General features: G+C 55.5%; 1 protein-coding gene across 1 annotated transcript in view; it reads left to right on the top strand.

Moving 5' to 3' along the window:
• Positions 1 to 18,526, top strand: part of IQSEC3 (IQ motif and Sec7 domain ArfGEF 3) — an 84,903-nt gene that overhangs the window by 27,952 nt on the left and 38,425 nt on the right. Inside the window, exons 2-3 of the mRNA XM_061124057.1 lie at positions 1,585 to 1,668; positions 18,036 to 18,309. Of these exons, the coding sequence (XP_060980040.1) occupies positions 1,585 to 1,668; positions 18,036 to 18,309 (358 nt within the window). The remainder of the gene's footprint in view (positions 1 to 1,584; positions 1,669 to 18,035; positions 18,310 to 18,526) is intronic.

Raw genomic sequence — 18,526 nt, 5'->3', positions numbered from 1 at the left:
TACTTTTACTACAAACCAATGTACCAAGAATCAGTTGATGTTTGAGTCTATTTCTAGCCTCTGCATTTGGTACAACCAATCTGTATGTCTGTCCTTATGCCAACACCAAATTCTCTTAATTTGAGCAGCTTTAAGTCTTGAAAGCACACAGTGAAAGTCCTATAACTTGTTTGTTTATTTATTTAGTTATGGCTTCACCGGGTCTTTATTGCTCTGTGGGCTTTTCTCTAGTTGCAGCGAGCAGGGGCTACTCTCTAGTTGCAGCACGCGGGCTTCTTGTTGTGGTGGCTTCTCTCGCTGTGGAGCATAGAGCATGGTCTCTAGGGCGCTCAGGCTTCAGGAGTTGTGGCACGTGGGCTCAGTAATGATGGTTTGCAGGCTCTAGAACACAGTCTCAGGAGTTGTGGTTCATGGGCTTAGTTGCTCCACGGCATGTGGAATCTTCCTGGACCGGGAATTTAACCTGTGTTCCCTGCACTGGCAGGCGTATTCCTAATCATTGGACCACCAGGGAAGTCCCTATAACTTGTTCTTGTTTCTCAAAGTTGTTGGCTTTTCTTTCTCGGTTCTCCTGCTGGGCGTCCCCGTGTCTGTCCATCCTCTGACGCTTCACCCGCTGCAGGATTGCCCATCTCATCAGTCCCTTCGACAACTCAGCTGTGTTTATGGCTGAGCAGTGGAGTCCTGAGTCTGAACACAGACGTGGGAGGTTGTGGTTGGGCAGCCGCCCCGGTTCGGGGCCTGGCCGGGCGACGGCCTCATTAGCTCTTGGCGTTTGGTGCTTCCTCTCCCTCCGGCCAGCTGGCTTCTCTGGTCTCTGACCTTCCCCTGCAGTACCACCATTCTCTTCTTCACTCCCTAGCTCTTTTGAAATAAGAAATGGGGTCCTCTTCCAGGTGAATCCCAGCTTCTCCTCTTTCAGGCCACGCTGCCTCCTTTTTGAATTTTCTGAACTCCCTCTATGCTGAGACACGCACAAAAAACTGAGCCTCAGTAAATCGAGACATCGTCTATGCTCAGATGCTCAATCGTGTCTGCCTCTTTGCGACCCCATGGACTGTAGCCCACCAGGCTCCTCTGTCCATGGGATTCTCCAGGCAGGGATACTAGAGTGGGTTTCCATTTCCTCCTCCAGGGGATCTTCCTGACCCAGGGATCGAACCCGGGCCTCCCACATTGCAGGTAGATTCTTTACCATCTGAGCCTCTATGAGCGCTTTGCATCTTTGCATATGATTAGCCATAAATGTTCACTGCATGCAATTCTGCGCATCTTGGATGGATAGACCTAGTTCTGCCTTGCTGGCCAGACCTTAGTGGGCGGCAGGGCTCTGGAGGACTAACTGTGATCGTGACAAAAGTCAGAGCTGAATAGATGGTACTTCCACGTGGAGGAGCCTGCTGCGGGGACCAGGGTGCAGCGGTAGAAGAGGTGGGAGGCTGCGAGCAGGAGGTGGTGTCTGCACTGACGGACGTCCTCCCCGGGCAGCGTTTGGGACCTCAGAGTTCCCCGGGGTGCAGGATGCCGGGCAGAGGCGCCTTGTGGTCGGAGGGGGCTGACCTTCTCCCTCTGCTCTGCCCTCAGGAATGAGACCGTGCTGCACCAGTTCTGCTGTCCAGCTGCCGACGCCGAGCAGAAGCCCTCCTGCTCCGACCTGGGCCCCCACAGGTGGGAAGAGCCGCTGCGCATCCTCCCCTCCCCACCCCACCATCCTCCACCCCGAGCAGAGCGCACACCAGGGCCCCACTCCACTTCTTCCTCCCTAGCCTCGCATTTTGTTTATTTGTTTTTACCTCCTTCCTCGTGTTTCCATCTTTCCTTCCTTCCTCCAGACCCCAGATGAGCCATTGCTGACTTTTAGGTCATTATACTGTACTGTTCCAATCCCAGACCTGTGCTCGTCCCCACTAAACAGCCTATAAGAAGTTCACCTGTTTAAACATCAGGGGAAATTAACTTGATTCTATCTGTATGTCTTAGTGGTGGGTTGTCTGGCACCCGAAGGTGCCCAACCAATAACAGGATCCATCTTGCCTTTCTTACTCAAGACTTGCATTTTTCTTGATAATTTTTCCAGGCTCTCCTCCTTGCCTGTCCTGGGTCATTCACCCACCCTCTCTCTTCCCCCATCCTGCCCTGCCCTCCAGCATCCTCCCCTCATTGTCCTCCCCCCAGCCCTCCATCTCTCCTCCTCCCTGCATCTGTACTGTCTCCCTCCGTCTCCACCTGGAGCCGCCCCCTCTGTGCTGCTCACACTTTGTCCTCTTCTCATTCCCCCAAGATTTCCATCTCAGTTCAGCACCTTTCTCTTTCCTTTGCTCATCCTTTACTTCCCTGGGGGTCAGGACACTCGGACTCTGGCGTGGAGTTGACCCCATCTCCTGTCTCCTCTTGTTGGAGTGAACTTGGGCAAGTTCCTTAACTCCCCTGGGCCCCAGTTTCCCCCATCTGTACGAAGAAGGGTTGTTCTATGTAGAGAATAACTTGATGTACCATCTCTCTGAGCCTCTGGGCTGCTCACAGTCCAGATGGGCTTTAGGTCTGTGTGGGAGGGCAGCAGAAGGTTCTGGGCTGTGAGCACCCAGGCCCAGACCTGCACTAAGGGCCACTTCCCGGTTTAAGCCTCAGTGACCCCATGATCCTGCCCCCTTTATTCCTAGGAAAATAATGGGTAGTCATTAGAGGTGGTAGCTGGTGAGCTTGGCAATGGAAAATCTTCCCTGAAAGGTGTTATTGCTTGTTTTCCCTTAGAAGGAGTCGGGGGGTTGGGAAAGGCAGGACTCTGGGCGGGGGGAATGGAAGTGGCGGGGGGGTTGGGTTAGGTTAAATCATGGGCCCACCTTGGGTGCTCACCTCCAGGGCTGTAGGAGGCATGGTTGTTCCCGGAGGCGACCGCACTGGGGATGGAAGCAAGGGGAGGACCAGATGCCGTGCTGATGCCCGGAGGGCTGGGGGCCAAGCTCTGCACCCAGGACCTTAGGAGAGAGCGGCCCCCTGGATCCCAGGGGCTCCCTGTCCAGGGGGGCAGGTGAGCCCCCACATTAGAAATGACCCTCCTGGAGACTGGAAGGAAGATGAGAAATGAGAGAAGGAGACAGTGGGAGAGGACAGGAAAGAGGGCAGGGAGTTAGTGACCCGGAGGAAGGACGGGGAGGGCTGTGCCCTGTCCCATGAGTGGTCACTGCTCAGACACATGGCCGAGTTGTCCTCCTTGGTGGGGAGGAGAAGGAGGGGCTGTCTGGTCTGCCCCCCCTGCCCATCAGCCCATGTCAGTCTGGTCCACGTCTCTTGCTGCCACTCGAGCCCTGGCACCAGTGAGGGCAGACGACACAGCGCCCCCCAGACGCTGGCGCCTGGGAGGTGCCCAAGGACAGAAGTCGTCCCTTGGGTCTTCCACGCCCCCCTCCCAGGCACCCCCACCCCCACCCCACAGCCCTGACTCCTGGTGGGAGGGGGTGGGAGACTGGGGCGGGGGGGCGGGAGGGGGCAGGGGGACAGGCTTCTTCTCCAAAAAGGTAGGAAATCTCTTATCTTAGTACCCCTGGGAGGAGGTGGGAGGTTCTCTAAGTCCCCCAGGGCCTGTGTGCTCTGCCCACTGCTGCCTCCCCGCCCCCCACTCTGCGCAGGGCCGGGGTAGGGGCCCCCAGGTGTGTCCCGATCGTCAACCACACTCACTTTCTGCTCCCAGTTGTTCGTTGTCCTGTCTGTCTGGTTTGTAGTTTCCTGGAGTGTGTTTCTGTTTGTCTGTTCGTTTGTCTGATGTCAGTGTCTCGGCTTCTCTAGGAGGAGCCCCCGGACGTTCAGTAGTCTGTGTGTCAGTCTGTCTGTCTGTTCTTGGTTTCCTGGGGAAGTCCAGCCCAGATAAGTTTCCTCCCATCAGACACCCAGCACGCCTGTTCTCAGCTCTGCCCGGGACCTTCCCGACCCTTCCCGACCCTTTAGGCTCCAGAGGAGGTACCTGACCACCACCCCTGAGCTTTCCTAAGGAGGTGCTGAGGTCAGACACTGGGCTGAGATCCCAAGGCCCCTGAGCCACCCTCAAGAGACCCCGGGTGGGGCTCCGAGACGAGCCAGGCTGCCCCCAGCGCTCAGTCTGGGTTTTCACCGGCTCAGCAAGGCTCCAATACTTTGGCCGCCTAATGTGACGAGCCGACTCATTGGAAGAGAACCTGATGCTGGGAAAGATTGAGGGCAAAAGGAGAAGAGGGAGACAGGATGAGATGGTTGCAAGGTACCACCGATTTAACGGACATGAACTTGAGCAAACTCAGGGAGGTAGTGGAGGACAGGGAAGCCTGGTGTGCTGCAGTCCATGGGGTTGCTGAGTTGGACTTGACAGAGCGACAGAACAACAGTAAGGCTTCAGCTGGTGGGCCTCCTCTGGGGTCTCCAGGGAGAAGCCAGATGGTCTCTACACGAGGCCCAGTGAAGACTTCACACCATCAGTCACAGCTCAGGGTCAGGGTCTCTGGTTTGTGAGTGCAGGGTTGGCCACGAGGCCCCTTACCTCCCTCCTCCGAATCCGGCCCAAGCCAGCAGTAATCCGGGTCAGCAGAGTGTGAGGTGCTGTTCCCTGCCTCACCAACCATCCCTTCCCAAGCTGTAGGACTGAGCAGGAGTCCGTTTCTGGAGCCGAAGGGCTCATCCTGGCGATGTGGGTGGTGGTGGGGCAGACGATGGCCCATAGCCCCTTTGATTGGACGTACAGAGAAGAACTGCTGGAGTCTGAGGTAAACCCTCTGCCGGGGGAGGCCCTTGCCCCCTCCCAAAGCCCCAGTCCTGGGGGGGCGGGGGTGTGAGCTCAGCCTTGCCCGGCTACCCCAGGGGCAGCTTTGGGGGTGGAGTCAGGGAGCCTCTCTCTTGGGACCCAGAGCCTGCCCGAGAGCGATGCTCCCAGAAGTGGGAAGATCGGAGGCCGGGGGTGGGGTGCCCTGGGGTGGTAATGGGGGCCAGCAAGGCGTCTGAGGCTGGACCACCCATCCTCGTGCCTAGGTTCACGCAGCCCCGCGCATGCGTCCCACGCTTCCCAGGTGGGAAGCAGGGCGATCAGCCTCCAGGACACCGAGTGGAGTGCGAGCCGGGCTCTGCCCCCCTTCCTCGCGTCCCCCCACTGCCACTAATGACGGGGCTTTATTCGGGGTGACTGAATGGGCCAGTGATTGCAGGCCCTGCCTTTCTTCCCACAGGCTCCCCTCCCTTTGGGGTGCTCAGTAACCTGGGAACAAGCAGCCTCCAGCATCTAGAGAGAGAAAGAGAGAAATAGCAGCCCATTTGTCTCTGTGGGTGGCAGCGAGCCCCCCGCAGAGGAGGAAGACTGACTTCTGTTAGAGTGATGACAGGAGGTGGGGGGGCGCTCAGGAGGGGGTCCCTGGGCTGGAAGCAGAACCAGCCCCAGCCCTGGGGGAGGGGAGGGGCTGGGGCACTCTGGGTATGGGTCCTCCAACCAGGATGGAAGAGGCACTGGTGTTACCTAATGCGCCAGGCCCTGGCAGTAAGCAGCCCCGGTATTTGGTCTCCGTTCCCTGTGGCCACCTGCAGATGACGGCTTGGGGTGGAGGGAAGTTCGGGGTCTCAGCAGAGGGACCCCTGCCCACCGGTCCTGGGGCTGGAAGGTCAGCCCAAGCTGAGCCCCTGCAGGCAGCAGCGTTACACAGAACTGCCACCGGGGTTTTCTTCAGGAGCATGGGAGGGATTCTTCCAGCCACTGCATTGACCCTGAATAACATCTATTTTCTCTGATTAGAAGTTATACTTGCTAGTTGTTGGAAACGTGGAAAATGAAGAAATATAAAGAAGAAAATGAAAACAGAACCCGGTCGTATAGATTTAACTGCTGTTAATATATTAGTGTGCAACCTGCCAGGGTTTATTTTTCTAGGCTGGGATTTATATCTCCCCCCACGAAAGAAAAAATGATTCCGTAGTCTACCTTTTCTGCTCAGGGCACCGTGGCCACAAGAGAGCCTGCCCCCCACCCTGGGCCAGTCCCTCCCTGTCCCCCTCACTCCCATCACCTGCCAGTCAGCCAGGCTGGGGGCCCTGCTGGGGACCCCTGAGGAGGGGACACCGACCAGCAGTGGCGTTGCAGGGGGAGCCCCACGTCAGCATCAGCCACAGTGGCCAGAGGCCTGATCAGTGGACCAGCCAGAGTTTACTCAGCGATTATGGAGTAATTGTATTCTCAGTCAATACGGTTTAGGCTTCAAACAGCTGGGCTGAGTCCTGTGCCTGCTCCACCCATCACATCAGGCGCCAAGGCTGCCAGGAACACTGCCCCCTCCCCATTCTGGGAACACTGCCCCCCACCTGTCCCCATTCTGGGACTTCAGAATTGCCTGCTCTTCCCCAGACAAGCACAAAAAGGCCTCAGCTTCTGTCAGTGCATGGGTGGAGGCAGGGCAGGGGTAGGGGGTGGAAGGATGCGCGCCCAGCCTACCCAGCCCCCAAGCTCCAGGGTCTCCGCATCTTTAGGCCAGGGGGGCAGTGGGCAGTGGCAAGGCCAAGGGGAAATTGTCCAATGTCCTCAGAGTCCAGAGATTCGATTCCAGAGGCCTTTGCAGGGGCTGGAGTCCGGCACCCTGAGCCAGGGCTGTGAAGACCGCCCCCTGCGATGTGCTGCCCTGGAGTGGAGCCTGGGTGGGAGTCCTGGGGGTCGAAGACCACCATCCACTGTGGGCGCACCAAACTGCAGAGCAGCAGGCGTGGGGAGGGGCTGCTCACCCGTATCTGGGCTCCTGTCTTCTGAGGGTCCCCAGCTTGTCACAGAAGAGCCCAGCTTGCCTGACTCCATCCCCGAGGGTGGCCTCAATGGAGAGGGCAGAGAATTTGGTCCCAGAGCTGGAGATGGTGGTCTTCCACCCCCAGACCCCCTGTCACTTTACCCCTCTGTGTGCTCTGCCCCGCTGAGTCTTCCCTGCCGGACTCTGGGGGCACAAGAGACAGAACAGATGCTGTCTGGGGGGGGGGGCGTCCCCTGAGTGGGGGCGGTCCCCCTAACTCCAGTGGGCATCAGAAAAGTTCTCTCCTGTGCTGGGGTCTGCCTTCTGCTCTGTGGGACGTGGGACTTGTGTCTGGAGCAATGTCCCATGTGCTTCCCGCTCAGGCCTGGCTGTCCTCTAAGATGGTCTCTCCTGTGACCTGGGTGGTCATGATGGCTGCTCAGCCCCAGGGCTGCGTGGGGGCTTCCCCAGGAGCCAGGCCAGGCTGGGCCGCTTCCAGACAGGCTGCTGGATGCTGGAGCTGGATAGAGAGCCCCTGCTCCCTCTGGGACTGTTATGTGTTCCCCACCCACGAGAGGGAAGGAGAATGCTAGCCATCCTGTGCTGAGAGCCTGCTGTGGGCGATAGATACAGGTATGATTTAATTCTCACGGAAAGCTTATAAAATGCTGTTGTTTCATGTTACTTATACACAAGGCTCGGAGATGACGGATGACTGGTCCCTGGACCGGTCGATGCCACAGCTGGGATTTGAACCACGTCTGTTGTGGCTTCTACCACTGGTGTCAGAGGACAAAGGAAGGGAGGGATTTGTTGGTGCAGGAAGTGAAGTGTGGTCCCCCCAAACTTTGTCCCCCTGAGAGTCTGGCCTATGGTCCAGAGAGTGAGAAAGTGGGGCCCTTCCCTGTCCCCCACCTCCCCCGACCCTTGAGCAGGAAGTTCGTCCAACCAGGCTGAAGAGAGAAATGTCCAAGGGAATACTTTTAGAGGATAAAAGCTCTAGGCCTTATTGTTTAAAGAAATGAAAATGGGAGTTCCGTGTTTGGGAGTTCCCTGGTGGCCTGGTGGTGAGGGTTCTGAATTTTCACACCATGGCCCAGGGTTTAATCCCTGGTTGAGGAACTGAGATCCCACAAGTCATATGGCATGGCCAAAAAAAAAAAAAAACCATGAAAAAAAATAAACATAACTAAGATAATACTTTCAGAACAAGAAAATGAAAGCTACCAGAGGACCAGCTTTTATTCATGCAGTTTTGCCCAGTTTTGGGAGAAGAAACAAATTTTTGCTCTGTTTGCTGAAAACTTGTTTGAATATTTTAGAGGTTCTCTTTTCACTCCCAGGAGGGAAGGCCTAGAGATTTCTCTAACTTCACTACTGCCTGTGCTATTTTGTTTTCCCCTCTGAAAGGTCATCTTTACCTATTCATGTGTCTTTTAACCCGTAACACGACCATGGAAATGACTTATCATTCCAGTAAGTGTTTCTGACGGATGACAAAAAGGGTTTTAAATGCATTTCATCAGACTCCAAACGAGGAAATGATTTTAATCTATGTAGTGAGAGGAACTGCATCAGATTAGGGATTCTTAAAGAATTTACTGCCTTTGGGAGGCCTTAAGAAAGGGGGTTTTTAGGGATTACATTTGCGGTGATTGAGAAACAAAGCAAGGGACTTCCCTGGCGGTCCAGCAGCTAAGACTCTGTGCTCTCAAAGCAGGGGGCCCAAGTTCAATCCCTGGTCAGGGGACTAGATCCCACATGCCGCAACTAAGACCCAGCACAGCCAAATAAGTAAATGTGTATATATTAAAAAAAGAAACAGGGGAGCCAGCTGTCTGTGAAGGAAGATGTTTTTCAGTCTGGAACTGAGAGAAGGGTGGGGGGAGGACAAAGAAAGGAGTCTGTGGACATCAAGGTGGTGGAGACATAGGTTGCAGGCATTTGCTGTCTACAGATGGGAGATAGAGGAGACCAAGGTGCCTTGTCCTTGGGACTCAGTCCGCCTGATGGTGCTGGTGCTGACCTCCCCCCAGACTGAGACAAGCCACCCCCTTCTCCAGGCCTCAGTGTCCTCAGCTATCACATGGGGGCAGGAGGGGACAGTATGAACACTCTAGTCCCCAAGGCTCCACCCCTAGAGTGATTCTACCTGAAAGCAAGGTGCTGCCTTGGCTGGAGGAGGCGTCCATATGGAGGGACCAGGAGCACTTACAAAGCAGGACAAATCAGGGTTGTGTGACCCAAACAGGAGACCTCGGGTAGGGGTTGGGAGGTGGAGGGAGCACTTATATCAGAGGAGCCTCAGCAGGCTGGGTGTGGGATTTCTCTCTCCCTCTCACTTATTGAAAGTGAAAGTGTTAGTTGCTCAGTCGTGTCCCACTCTTTGCAACCCCACGGACTGCAGCCCGCTAGGCTACTGGAGTGGGTAGCCATTCCCTTCTCCAGACAGTCTTCCCAATCCAGGGATTGAACCCAGGTGTCCCGCACTGCAGGTAGATTCTTTACCGTCTGAGTCACCAGGGAAGCCTCATCTCACTTATTGTGAAAATACAAAAGGGGGTTTTAAAGGAGACCTACTGAGAGGACACACAGAGTAACTCAAATCCAGGTTCAGGTCCTGGCTTGGCCACATACAAACTCTGTGACCTTGGTGCAACTACTGAAGCTTTGGGATCCTCAATTTTCTCATCTGTTCAATGGGGACAACATTAGCACTTAGCTCTTAGGGTGGTTTTGAAAGTTGCTCAGTCATGTCCGACTCTTTGCAACCCCATGGACTATACAGTCCATGGAATTCTCCAGGCCAGAATACTGAAGTGGGTAGCCTTTCCCTTCTCCAGGGGATCTTCCCAACCAGGGAAGCCCAGGGAAGACCAGGGATCAAACCCAGGTCTCCCGCATTGCAGGCGGATTCTTTGCCAGCTGAGCCACAAGGGAACCCTTAGGGTGGTTGGGAGGATTCAATGACATCATATGTGCAAAGGTATCTGGTATATAGTAGGTACTTAATAAATGTTAGCTTTTTCTTTTTTTTTTAGCATGAGGTATGTGTCATAGAGGGCTTCCCTAGTGGCTCAGATGGTAAAGAATCCCCCTGCAATGCAGGAGACTCTGGTTTGATCCCTAGATCGGGAAGATATCCTGGAGAAGGGAATGGTTACCCACTCCAGTGTTCTTGCCTGGAGAATTCCATGGACAGAGGAGCCTGGTGAGCTGTAGCCCATGGGGTCACAAAGAGTCAGACATGACTGAGCGACTAACACACACACACACGCACGTGCCATGGCCCAGAGCTGCATTTATTTTTTTTAATTTTTAAATTAAAAAAAATTTTTAAATTGTATTTGGCCACGCCACGAAGCATGTGGTGTCTTAGTTCCCCAAGCAGGGAACAAACCTGCGTCCCCTGCACTGGGAGCTCAGAGTCATACTCACTGGACCACCAGGGAATTCCTGCTGCTGCTGCTGCAGCTGCTAAGTCGCTTCAGTCGTGTCTGATTCTGTACGACCCCATGGACTGCAGCCTACCAGGCTCCTCCGTCCATGGGATTTTCCAGGCAAGAGTACTGGAGTGGGGAGCCATTGTCTTCTCCGATTCCTGATGCTAGCTGTTTTAAAACTGGATTTTTCAAGAGCAGAGAGGGAGAAATCAGGTAAGATCTAGGAGAAGGGGTCTAGAAGCTCAGGCATGACTGGGAAATACTTAGAATGGGCCGACTCTTTCAGTGGATGGGGTCCCTGCAGCAGAGACCCTAGCATGGCAAGAGGAAGGAGACACGTGACTCTGGGTCTTGCTCTGGGTTGTTGAGCTGTACCCTTCAGGGAGAGGGCCCAGTCCCTCCTCTGGATGGCAGGCAACGGGCAGGGAGGAGGGGGCCGCATTCAGATGTTTCTACTCCGGCCTGGCCCGTGACACATGGAGAGTTGGCTGGAGAGAGAGAGAAGGGGTGAGGGACTCAGAACTGAGAGATCGGTTGGGGGAAGAGATCAAAGGAGCTAAAAGCCCTGATGAATGCCAATCAGGCAGGCCCAGCGGGCCCTGCGAGCGGATTTTCTAGATGTCAGGGCAGGAGAGGAAATGATTTAACCGAGCACTGGGCTGTCACAGTGCAGCGAGGATGCGATTAAGCGTACAGGCATTTTATCGGGGAAATCTTCTCACCAGCTGACAGTCTGGCCTCCTTCTGTCCTAAGAGGAGGAGACAGTTTAGCCCCCGCAGGGACAGGTTTGTGGCCTGCGGCTGCCCCCTGCCCTGCCTGGAGTGGGGGGCTGGCTCCCCACAGTGGGAGCTCTGGGGCTTCCTCCCAAAGCTTTTGTGTCCTGCTTCCCTTTTCATTCAAACACCTTTGGAGATGACCCAGGAAACCCATGGGCTTCCCTACAATTCAGATGGTAAAGAATCTACCTGCAATGCAGGAGACGTGGGTTCCATCCCTGGGTCGGGAAGATCCCCTGGAGGAAGAAATGGCAACCCACTCCAGTGTTCTTGCCTGGAGAATCCCATGGACAGAGGAGCCTGGAGGGCTACAGTCCATGGGGTCGCAAAAAGTTGGACACAAGTGAGCGACTAAACAACTATTCAGTGCAGATCTGAGGTGACTGTGAGGTATGTCAGGACAGGCTGCAGGCCGTGATTCTGGAGCGTCATCCTCGGGGTGGGTGAGGTGGGAACATGGGCAGGGGACTAGCTTCTGGAGGGGGCGCGGCAGACAGAGGAGGTAAGAAAGCCTGAGGTGTGTCCTGGGGCTCACAGAAGCCTGGGCTTGTGAGTGTGTGTGGTGTGTCAGGCAGCGAGCTGGGAGGGTGTCCCGAGAGCTTGATTTTGCTACCTGTTGGGGAGGAAATAAAATGCTCAAAAATATTAGATTTCCAGTGGCAATAAGATCACATCATTGGTGTGGCCCAGCCTGTGAGTCTGTGTGGGAGGTGTCCTGAGGAAACTTCTAGATGTAGCTGCCTCCCCAGTGGGCAAGGGTGCTGGCATCCCACCATGAGGTGGGCTATGACGCAGAGATGGTTTCCACGCTGGACTCGGGGGCCCACCCTGCGTGGCACCCTGGGCTTGGTTCTGCAGAGGACACAGGCCCAGAGGGCTGTGATGCCTTCAACAGGAAACCCCTCCAGACAAACCAGCCCGTCCAGACCCTTCTGGAACAGCCGTGCAGCCAAATCCTGGAGTCTCCACTGAGCGGACAGGAGAGGGAGTAACTTACTCTCTCGGGGTCCGTGGGAGGAAGGGCGGCCTCTGCAAGTGGACAGCAGGGAAGACCCAGCCGGCCTCCTCCAGGGCCTCCTCCTGCGAGCCCCGGCTTCCAGCGTGGATGACGGTGGTCAGGGCAGAGAGGAAGGCGGGGAGGCCTTCACCATGTTCCTGGGTACGGAGGCCAGAGGGGCGTGGATGTGAACAGGAAGGTTCAGGGTGTGGGCCCGGGCCCCGTGGAGGGAAAGGGAGAGGGAGGAAGCTGGCCTGTCCTTCCTTCCTGTTGTCAGAGCCTTTTGCTCAAACGTCCGTCTTATGATGAGAAATCCAAGGTGCAGGGAAGTCATGTGCCTATGGTTGAAGCGAGCACGGCCTGCGGAGGCGGTCAGACCCCGCCTGGGGCCCAGGGCTCTCCACCACCTCGGGTGGCATTTTCCAGCCTGTGCTTGGAATCAGCACAGGGTGAATTTGCTACAGACACTGGCCCTCTATTCACTGCAACCCCTCCCCAGCACAGTCTGCACCCCCCCCCCCCCAAGGACACTTGACTCCCCTTGCTCGGCCTTTATTTTGACCATCGAAGATCACTTTATTGATTCAGGCAAGAGAGAGAAAGGAGTGTTTTAGTAAAGGCTGAAAATCTTGAGATGTGAGGCATTTTGCTAGCTTTTGTCTGGAAAATGCCTAGTTTCTTTGTCCCAGAAGGGCTTTCAGAAAGGCTGACGGAGCCAGGATAATCTAGTGCAATTGGTCAGGCCCTCTGGGGGAACCTTGCCACACAAGGAGTCCTCCAGCCTTCAAAACATTTCTGCCTGGGTCTCAGGAACTGCTGCTCTGGCCACTGCCTGGAGGGCAAAGTGGCCCTCCGTCCCTCCCTGCCTATCCTGTCCTCAAACCCCCCATCAACATGCCTCAGGCTTCCCCTCCTCCCTTTCTCTGCCTTTGTGCCGGGACCATGACCCAAGCCAACCTCTAGCGACCGGATGAGCATGGGCCTGGTGCTCCCTCCCCTGAAGTCTTCCCTGTCCCCCTAACAGGGCTCTTTTATTATATAGTTAATTAATTTTTGGCTGCTCTGGGTCTTGGTTGCTTTGTGCGGGCTTTTCTCTAGTTGTGGCAAGTGGGGGCTACTCTCTAGTTGCAGAACTTGGGCTTCTCATTGTAGTGGCTTCTCTTGTTGTGGAGCACGGGCTTTAAGACACAGGGGCTTCAGTAGCTGTGACGCACGGGCTTAGCTGCTCCATGGCACGTGGGGTCTTCCTGGACCAGGGATCAAACCCATATCCCCTGCATTGGCAGGCGGATTCTTATCCACTGTGCCACCAAGGAAGCCTTCACATGGCTCTTCGGCAGCTCTCAGGCCCTGAGCTCCTGGTGGTGGGCAGGGTCTGCCTGGGAGTCCAGGGGGGCCTCCACCACCGGGACCAGCTCCTGGCAGGGGCTGCATGGCTGCCCTCTCTTCCCCCTCATCCTTCTCAGGGATGCATTTTCCCAGCACACCAACCTAGGAGGTCAACTCATCTTCATCACTCTCTTGGAAAGGAGATATTCACACCCCCATTTGCAAATGAGAAAACTGAGGTGCAGAATAAATATATTTTGCTTGAAATCAGTGAGTTAGAGGAACAGGGGCTTCCTCCACTCAAGCCTTCTGACCCGTGAGTGAGGACCCATCAGTGTTGAGGGAACAGTGCCTGGCGTCTGAAAGCCCGGTGGCATGTGAACCCTGACATTTTCTTTCCGTATGACCAGAGCTGAGCTGCCTACAGCTCTTGGTGCCAGCCCCCAGTGCTTGGCGCAGTCCTCAGCACATGGATGAAACCCATGACCATCCCTCCAGAATAGTGCTTTCAGCTCGATCCACGGAGTCTGTAAAGCCTCTGAGTGTGGAGGTAAAACTCAGCATGTATGAAAAGATGCACATTTTCTGGGAAGAGAGCCCAGAGTCTTTATCAAAGGTGTCTGGAGCCCAGAAAGGTTTTACAGGTCTTGGAGCAGGGAGACCAGGGTAATCCTGGCTGACAAGGAAAAGGAAGGAAAAAGAGAAGCTGGGTGCCCATTGTTGGTTGGGTGCTCATCGCTCATTGGTGTCTCTGGGAAACAGACTCTGAGTCTAGCGTGCTGGATGTTGACTAGAGGATGCTTAGGGTCAACACGCATGGGGGGAGGGCAGGAGCATTGCGCAGGACAGGGAGAGAAGTCAGTCTGTGACAGATGTCCACTAGGAGCCTGGGCTAATCCCATCGCAAGCTCTGCAGGGAGACTGACCTCTCAGATCTAGACTGGATCACATGGCTGAACCATTATAACCACTGTTGGCCACTGGATGTAGACTGCCCTGAGGAAAACATGACTTTGGACCCAGGAGCTCACCGCAGCTCAGACAATCCCAGGAGGAGCTGGGGGAGCGGACAGCTGAAGGCAAGCTTCAACAGCAGCCCCAGGGCTGGACAGGAAGTCAGTCCTTGAAGAAGGGTCTGGGGCTGTATCACCAAGCTCACCACAGTATCTCTGCCCTTGGGAAAGTGTGAGAGATTAAATACTATTCATTCACCCATCCATTTATCCCTCCATTCATCCATCCACCCATCCATCCCTCCATCCCTCTATCCATTTAACATTTCTTAAACATGTCTTTTAAGCCAGCCTAGGTGATAAGCAACTGTGATAAAAAGCTATACATGGCATTGTCTAGTGGAGGAAAGAGACACACCAGTGAATAATTTAGGCACAAAGTGATCAGTTATGAAATAGAGGCAAGTGCCAAGAACCATTGGAGCACATTGGAGGGCGGACTCTTCCTGGAACAATGAGTGAGTCCTGAAAGAGTTGTCAAGACAGAGAAAGGATAAGGCATTTTAGGCAGGAGGAAATGACGGTACAGGCATGGTGGTCTGAGGGGGTGCAGCAGATATGAGGAAGGTTTCCAGGTGGCTCAGATGGTAAAGAATCTGCCTGCAATGCAGGAGACCTGGGTTTGATCCCTGGGTCAGGAAGATCCCCTGGAGAAGGGAATGGCTACCCACTCTAGTATTCTGGCCTGGAGAATCTCATGGACAGAGGAGCCTGGCAGGCTATAGTTCACAGGGTTGCAAAGAGTCAGACACGACTGAGCGACTAACACTCAGCAGACAGAGTGGCCAGGTCACTCCCGGAGATGAGTCTGGACAAGGAGATTCGGTGAAATAATGAACGCCCTTGAACTCTATCCAGCAGTACCAGAAAGTCACTGCTGGGTTTTGAGCATCTGCACTTTAGGAAGTCAACTCTGGTAGCCGAGATGATGGACAGCTGGGTGGTTGCTGGAACCTCAAGGAGTCCTAGATGTGCCAGGACCAGGCATGAGCAGTGGGCACCTAGAAGCCCTCTAAGCACAAGCCAGCGCCCCACATAAGTGACCCTTCCCTGATGTGATGCGGAACTTCAACACACAGATCATTCTGGTCCTCTGGGCGTGGAGTGTTCCTCTGAGCAGCTGCTTGATCCCCCAAGTTCTCAAAGACTTTCACATCCCATACTCAAATCCTATGATCTCCTGCACGGAAAAACCTCTATGGGTGGCCTCGGCCCCTGGATGCATATGAGCCTAATGCGTCTTGAAAACCTGGGGTGAAGAAGCCTTGGGCATCAGCACCAAGGACAGTCCAGAGAAGAGATGGGTGAGAGCAAATTCTGTCCCCTGGAGGCAGGTTGTGCTATGGAGGAAAGGCTATTTCTATGTGACCCTGGGGCTTCCCTAGCAGCTCAGTTGGTAAAGAATCCGCCTGCAATGCAGGAGATCCTGGTTCGATTCCTGGGTGGGGAAGATCCCCTGGAGGAGGGCATGGCAACCCACTCCAGTATTCTTTGCCTGGAGAATCCCATGGATAGAGGAGCCTGGCGGACTACAGTCCTTGGGGTCGCAAAGAGTCTGACACGACTGAGTGACAAAGCACAGCACAGCACACGTGACCTTCGGGAAGAATGGGCGTGTTCTATCTCACGGAAAGTTGAAGTTAGACCTTACAAAGAACTTCCTGGTGATACCAGTGAAAAAACCCAATACTTAGAGCTCATCCAACTATGCAGCTTGATTGATGGCCACAGGAAAAATGAAGCAAAGAATTATGCAGAGGCAAGGAGTCAGGCTCCTTGTTGCTAGGGCGGCCAGTGAACTCATCTTCATCCGTGTTTGAGGGCGGTGGTGGGGTGCAGGGGAGGACTGGGAGGACAGATGGAGTTGAATGAAGGACTCTTCGCCCTTGGTTATTTTAGCACTAGGAGGCCTCAAAGTTAGGCGGAAGCAAAAGGAAGCAGTCCCTCTGGCACGATTTGGGGCACCTTACGTGGGACAAAGCCTTGGAAGAAATAAATCCCAAGGTTGCTTGGCCCTCCAACCAGAGCCAGCCCACCTCCCTGGGCGGGGGCGGGGGGGGTGGAGTTGAGACAAAAAGGATGGGCTAGATAACCTTAGGGTCCCTGTCTACTGCAGAGGCTTTGCCAGGGGTCTTGGGTTCTCTTCAATTTATCCTTCAACAAGTTTTTGTGGAGCCCTCATTGTTTGCTCAGCAGCAACTGGGGAGAAAGGGATCAAATAGAATACAAGCCCCAGGCTCCCAGGGAACGGGGTCAGGTGGAGAGATGGGGAAAGAGAAGTTAATGTGTCTGGAGCACTCAGTCTGTGCCTGGGGCCGCGCGAACCCCTCAATGTGCTAACTCCTTTCCACCTCCCAGGGACCCTGTAGGGCAGGTACCAGCGCCTCCCGTGTACTGATGGGGAAACCAGGGCTCAGAGAAAAAGCAACTTGACCAAAGCCACACAGGAGGGGGCTGCACTGGAGCCCTCACCATGAGCCGAGATGCTCCTCTGTGATGCAGGCAGTTACCCTCTGGGGTTCTCGCAGATGGAGCCTGAAAGCTGGAACCACTGGGGAGGCTTCATGCTGTAGAGGGCTCAGCGCGGGGGCCTGGGGGAGGGGCAGAACTCGGAGGCTGGCCGGGGAGGGGAGCAGCCTGAGTGTCATCTCAGAGGGGGGCATGTGGGCAGCAGCTGTGGCTCCTGTCCGTGGTTCCACCAGAGAGGGGCTGCGGAGGGGCAGCGACTTCATCTAGAAGTACCACTCCTCCCCCAGCCTCATCTCGACCATCTAAAAGACAGAGATGGTTCAGCGGGGGTCAGCTTCCTCTCAGCTACTTAAGCCACTGGCCAGAAAGCAGACCACTGATAACTATGGTAGTTAACACTCTGAGCAGGCAGCAGGAGCCAGACCCTGCCTTAAGAACTCTCTAGCTTACTTAAGCCTTCCAACATTCCAGTGAGGTAGGTTCCATTATTATTCCCATTTTATACCTGATGCGAAGAGCAGACTCATTGGGAAAGACCTCGATGCTGGGAAAGATGGAAGGCAAGGGAAGGGGACGACAGAGGGTAAGATGGTTGGATGGCATCACCGACTCAATGGACTTGTGTTTGAGTAAGCTCCGGGAGATAGTGGAGGACAGGGAAGCCTGGCAGGCTGCAGTCCATGGGGTCGCAAAGAGTCGGACACGACTGAGCGACTAAACAACAGCATTTTATAGATGGGGAAACAGGAAAAGTGAGGTTAAGTAACCCGATAAGGGCCCCACAGCTAAGACACGGGACCCAGATCGGAAGCCGGGCAGTCTACCCTTAGGGCTTCCCTGGTGGCTCAGACGGTAAAGAATCTGCCTGTAATGCGGGAGACCTGGGTTCGATCCCTGGGTTGGGAAGATCCCCTGGAGAAGGGCATGGCAACCTACTCCAGTCTTCTTGCCTGGAGAGTCCCCAAGGACAGAGGAGCCTGGTGACTACGGTCCGTGGGTCACAAAGAGTTGGACATGACTGACCGACTAAACACAACACAGCGCACATATTATGTCTAAGCAAGATCCCGAGCTCCTCTCTGGCCCCTCGGGGACCCTCCCCAAGCTCAAGCTCTCCTCCTGGCCTGGAGTTCTTGCACACCAAGACAGCCCCACCCTAATGAAGACTGCAGGAGGCCCCCACCAGCCCCTCCAGAGGCCCATAGCTGCCCGAGGCCCCCAGCCCCCCTCCCCGCACCCACACGCACCCCGCCCCCCCCAACCGAGCACCGTTGCCTTTCGTTCACAGTGACGGCGCCTGCGCCCAGGCCGGTGGGGGCACGGAGGACTCCGTGGCGGCGGCGGCGGTGGCCGGCAGACCCAGTGCCCACGCCCCGAAGGCTCAAGCCCAGCAGCTGCAGGAGGAGGAGGAGCGGCCGGGGGCGGGGGGCGCCTCCCCGCGGGCCGGCCCCCACCGCGCGGCCTCCCCTGGCCGGCAGCAGCCTGCCCTGGCGACGGCGCTCTGCTCCCGCGCCCCTGCCGCCTCCGATTACGAAATCTCCCTTGACCTAAAGAATAAACAGGTACCCAGGGCCTCCGAGGCGGGCGGGAAGGGTGGTGAAGGGCCCTGACTTGGGCACTGTCCAGGGTCCCAGGGATGTCCCTATCTGGGCCGCCTCTGCTGCAGGCCCACCTCTTGGCCGCTAGTTCTCCCAGCTGAAAGGGGTAACTGCCCCTCCCTGCAGCCAGCTCTTCCTGCAACCAGCCTTACCAGTGGCAGGGGTCACCCGTGCAGCGCCA

The sequence above is a fragment of the Dama dama genome, chromosome 22 (genome assembly GCF_033118175.1).
Source record: "Dama dama isolate Ldn47 chromosome 22, ASM3311817v1, whole genome shotgun sequence".
Lineage (NCBI taxonomy): Eukaryota > Metazoa > Chordata > Mammalia > Artiodactyla > Cervidae > Dama > Dama dama.
Note: the sequence above shows the minus strand (reverse complement) of the source record. Positions and strands in the feature narration are given on the sequence as shown.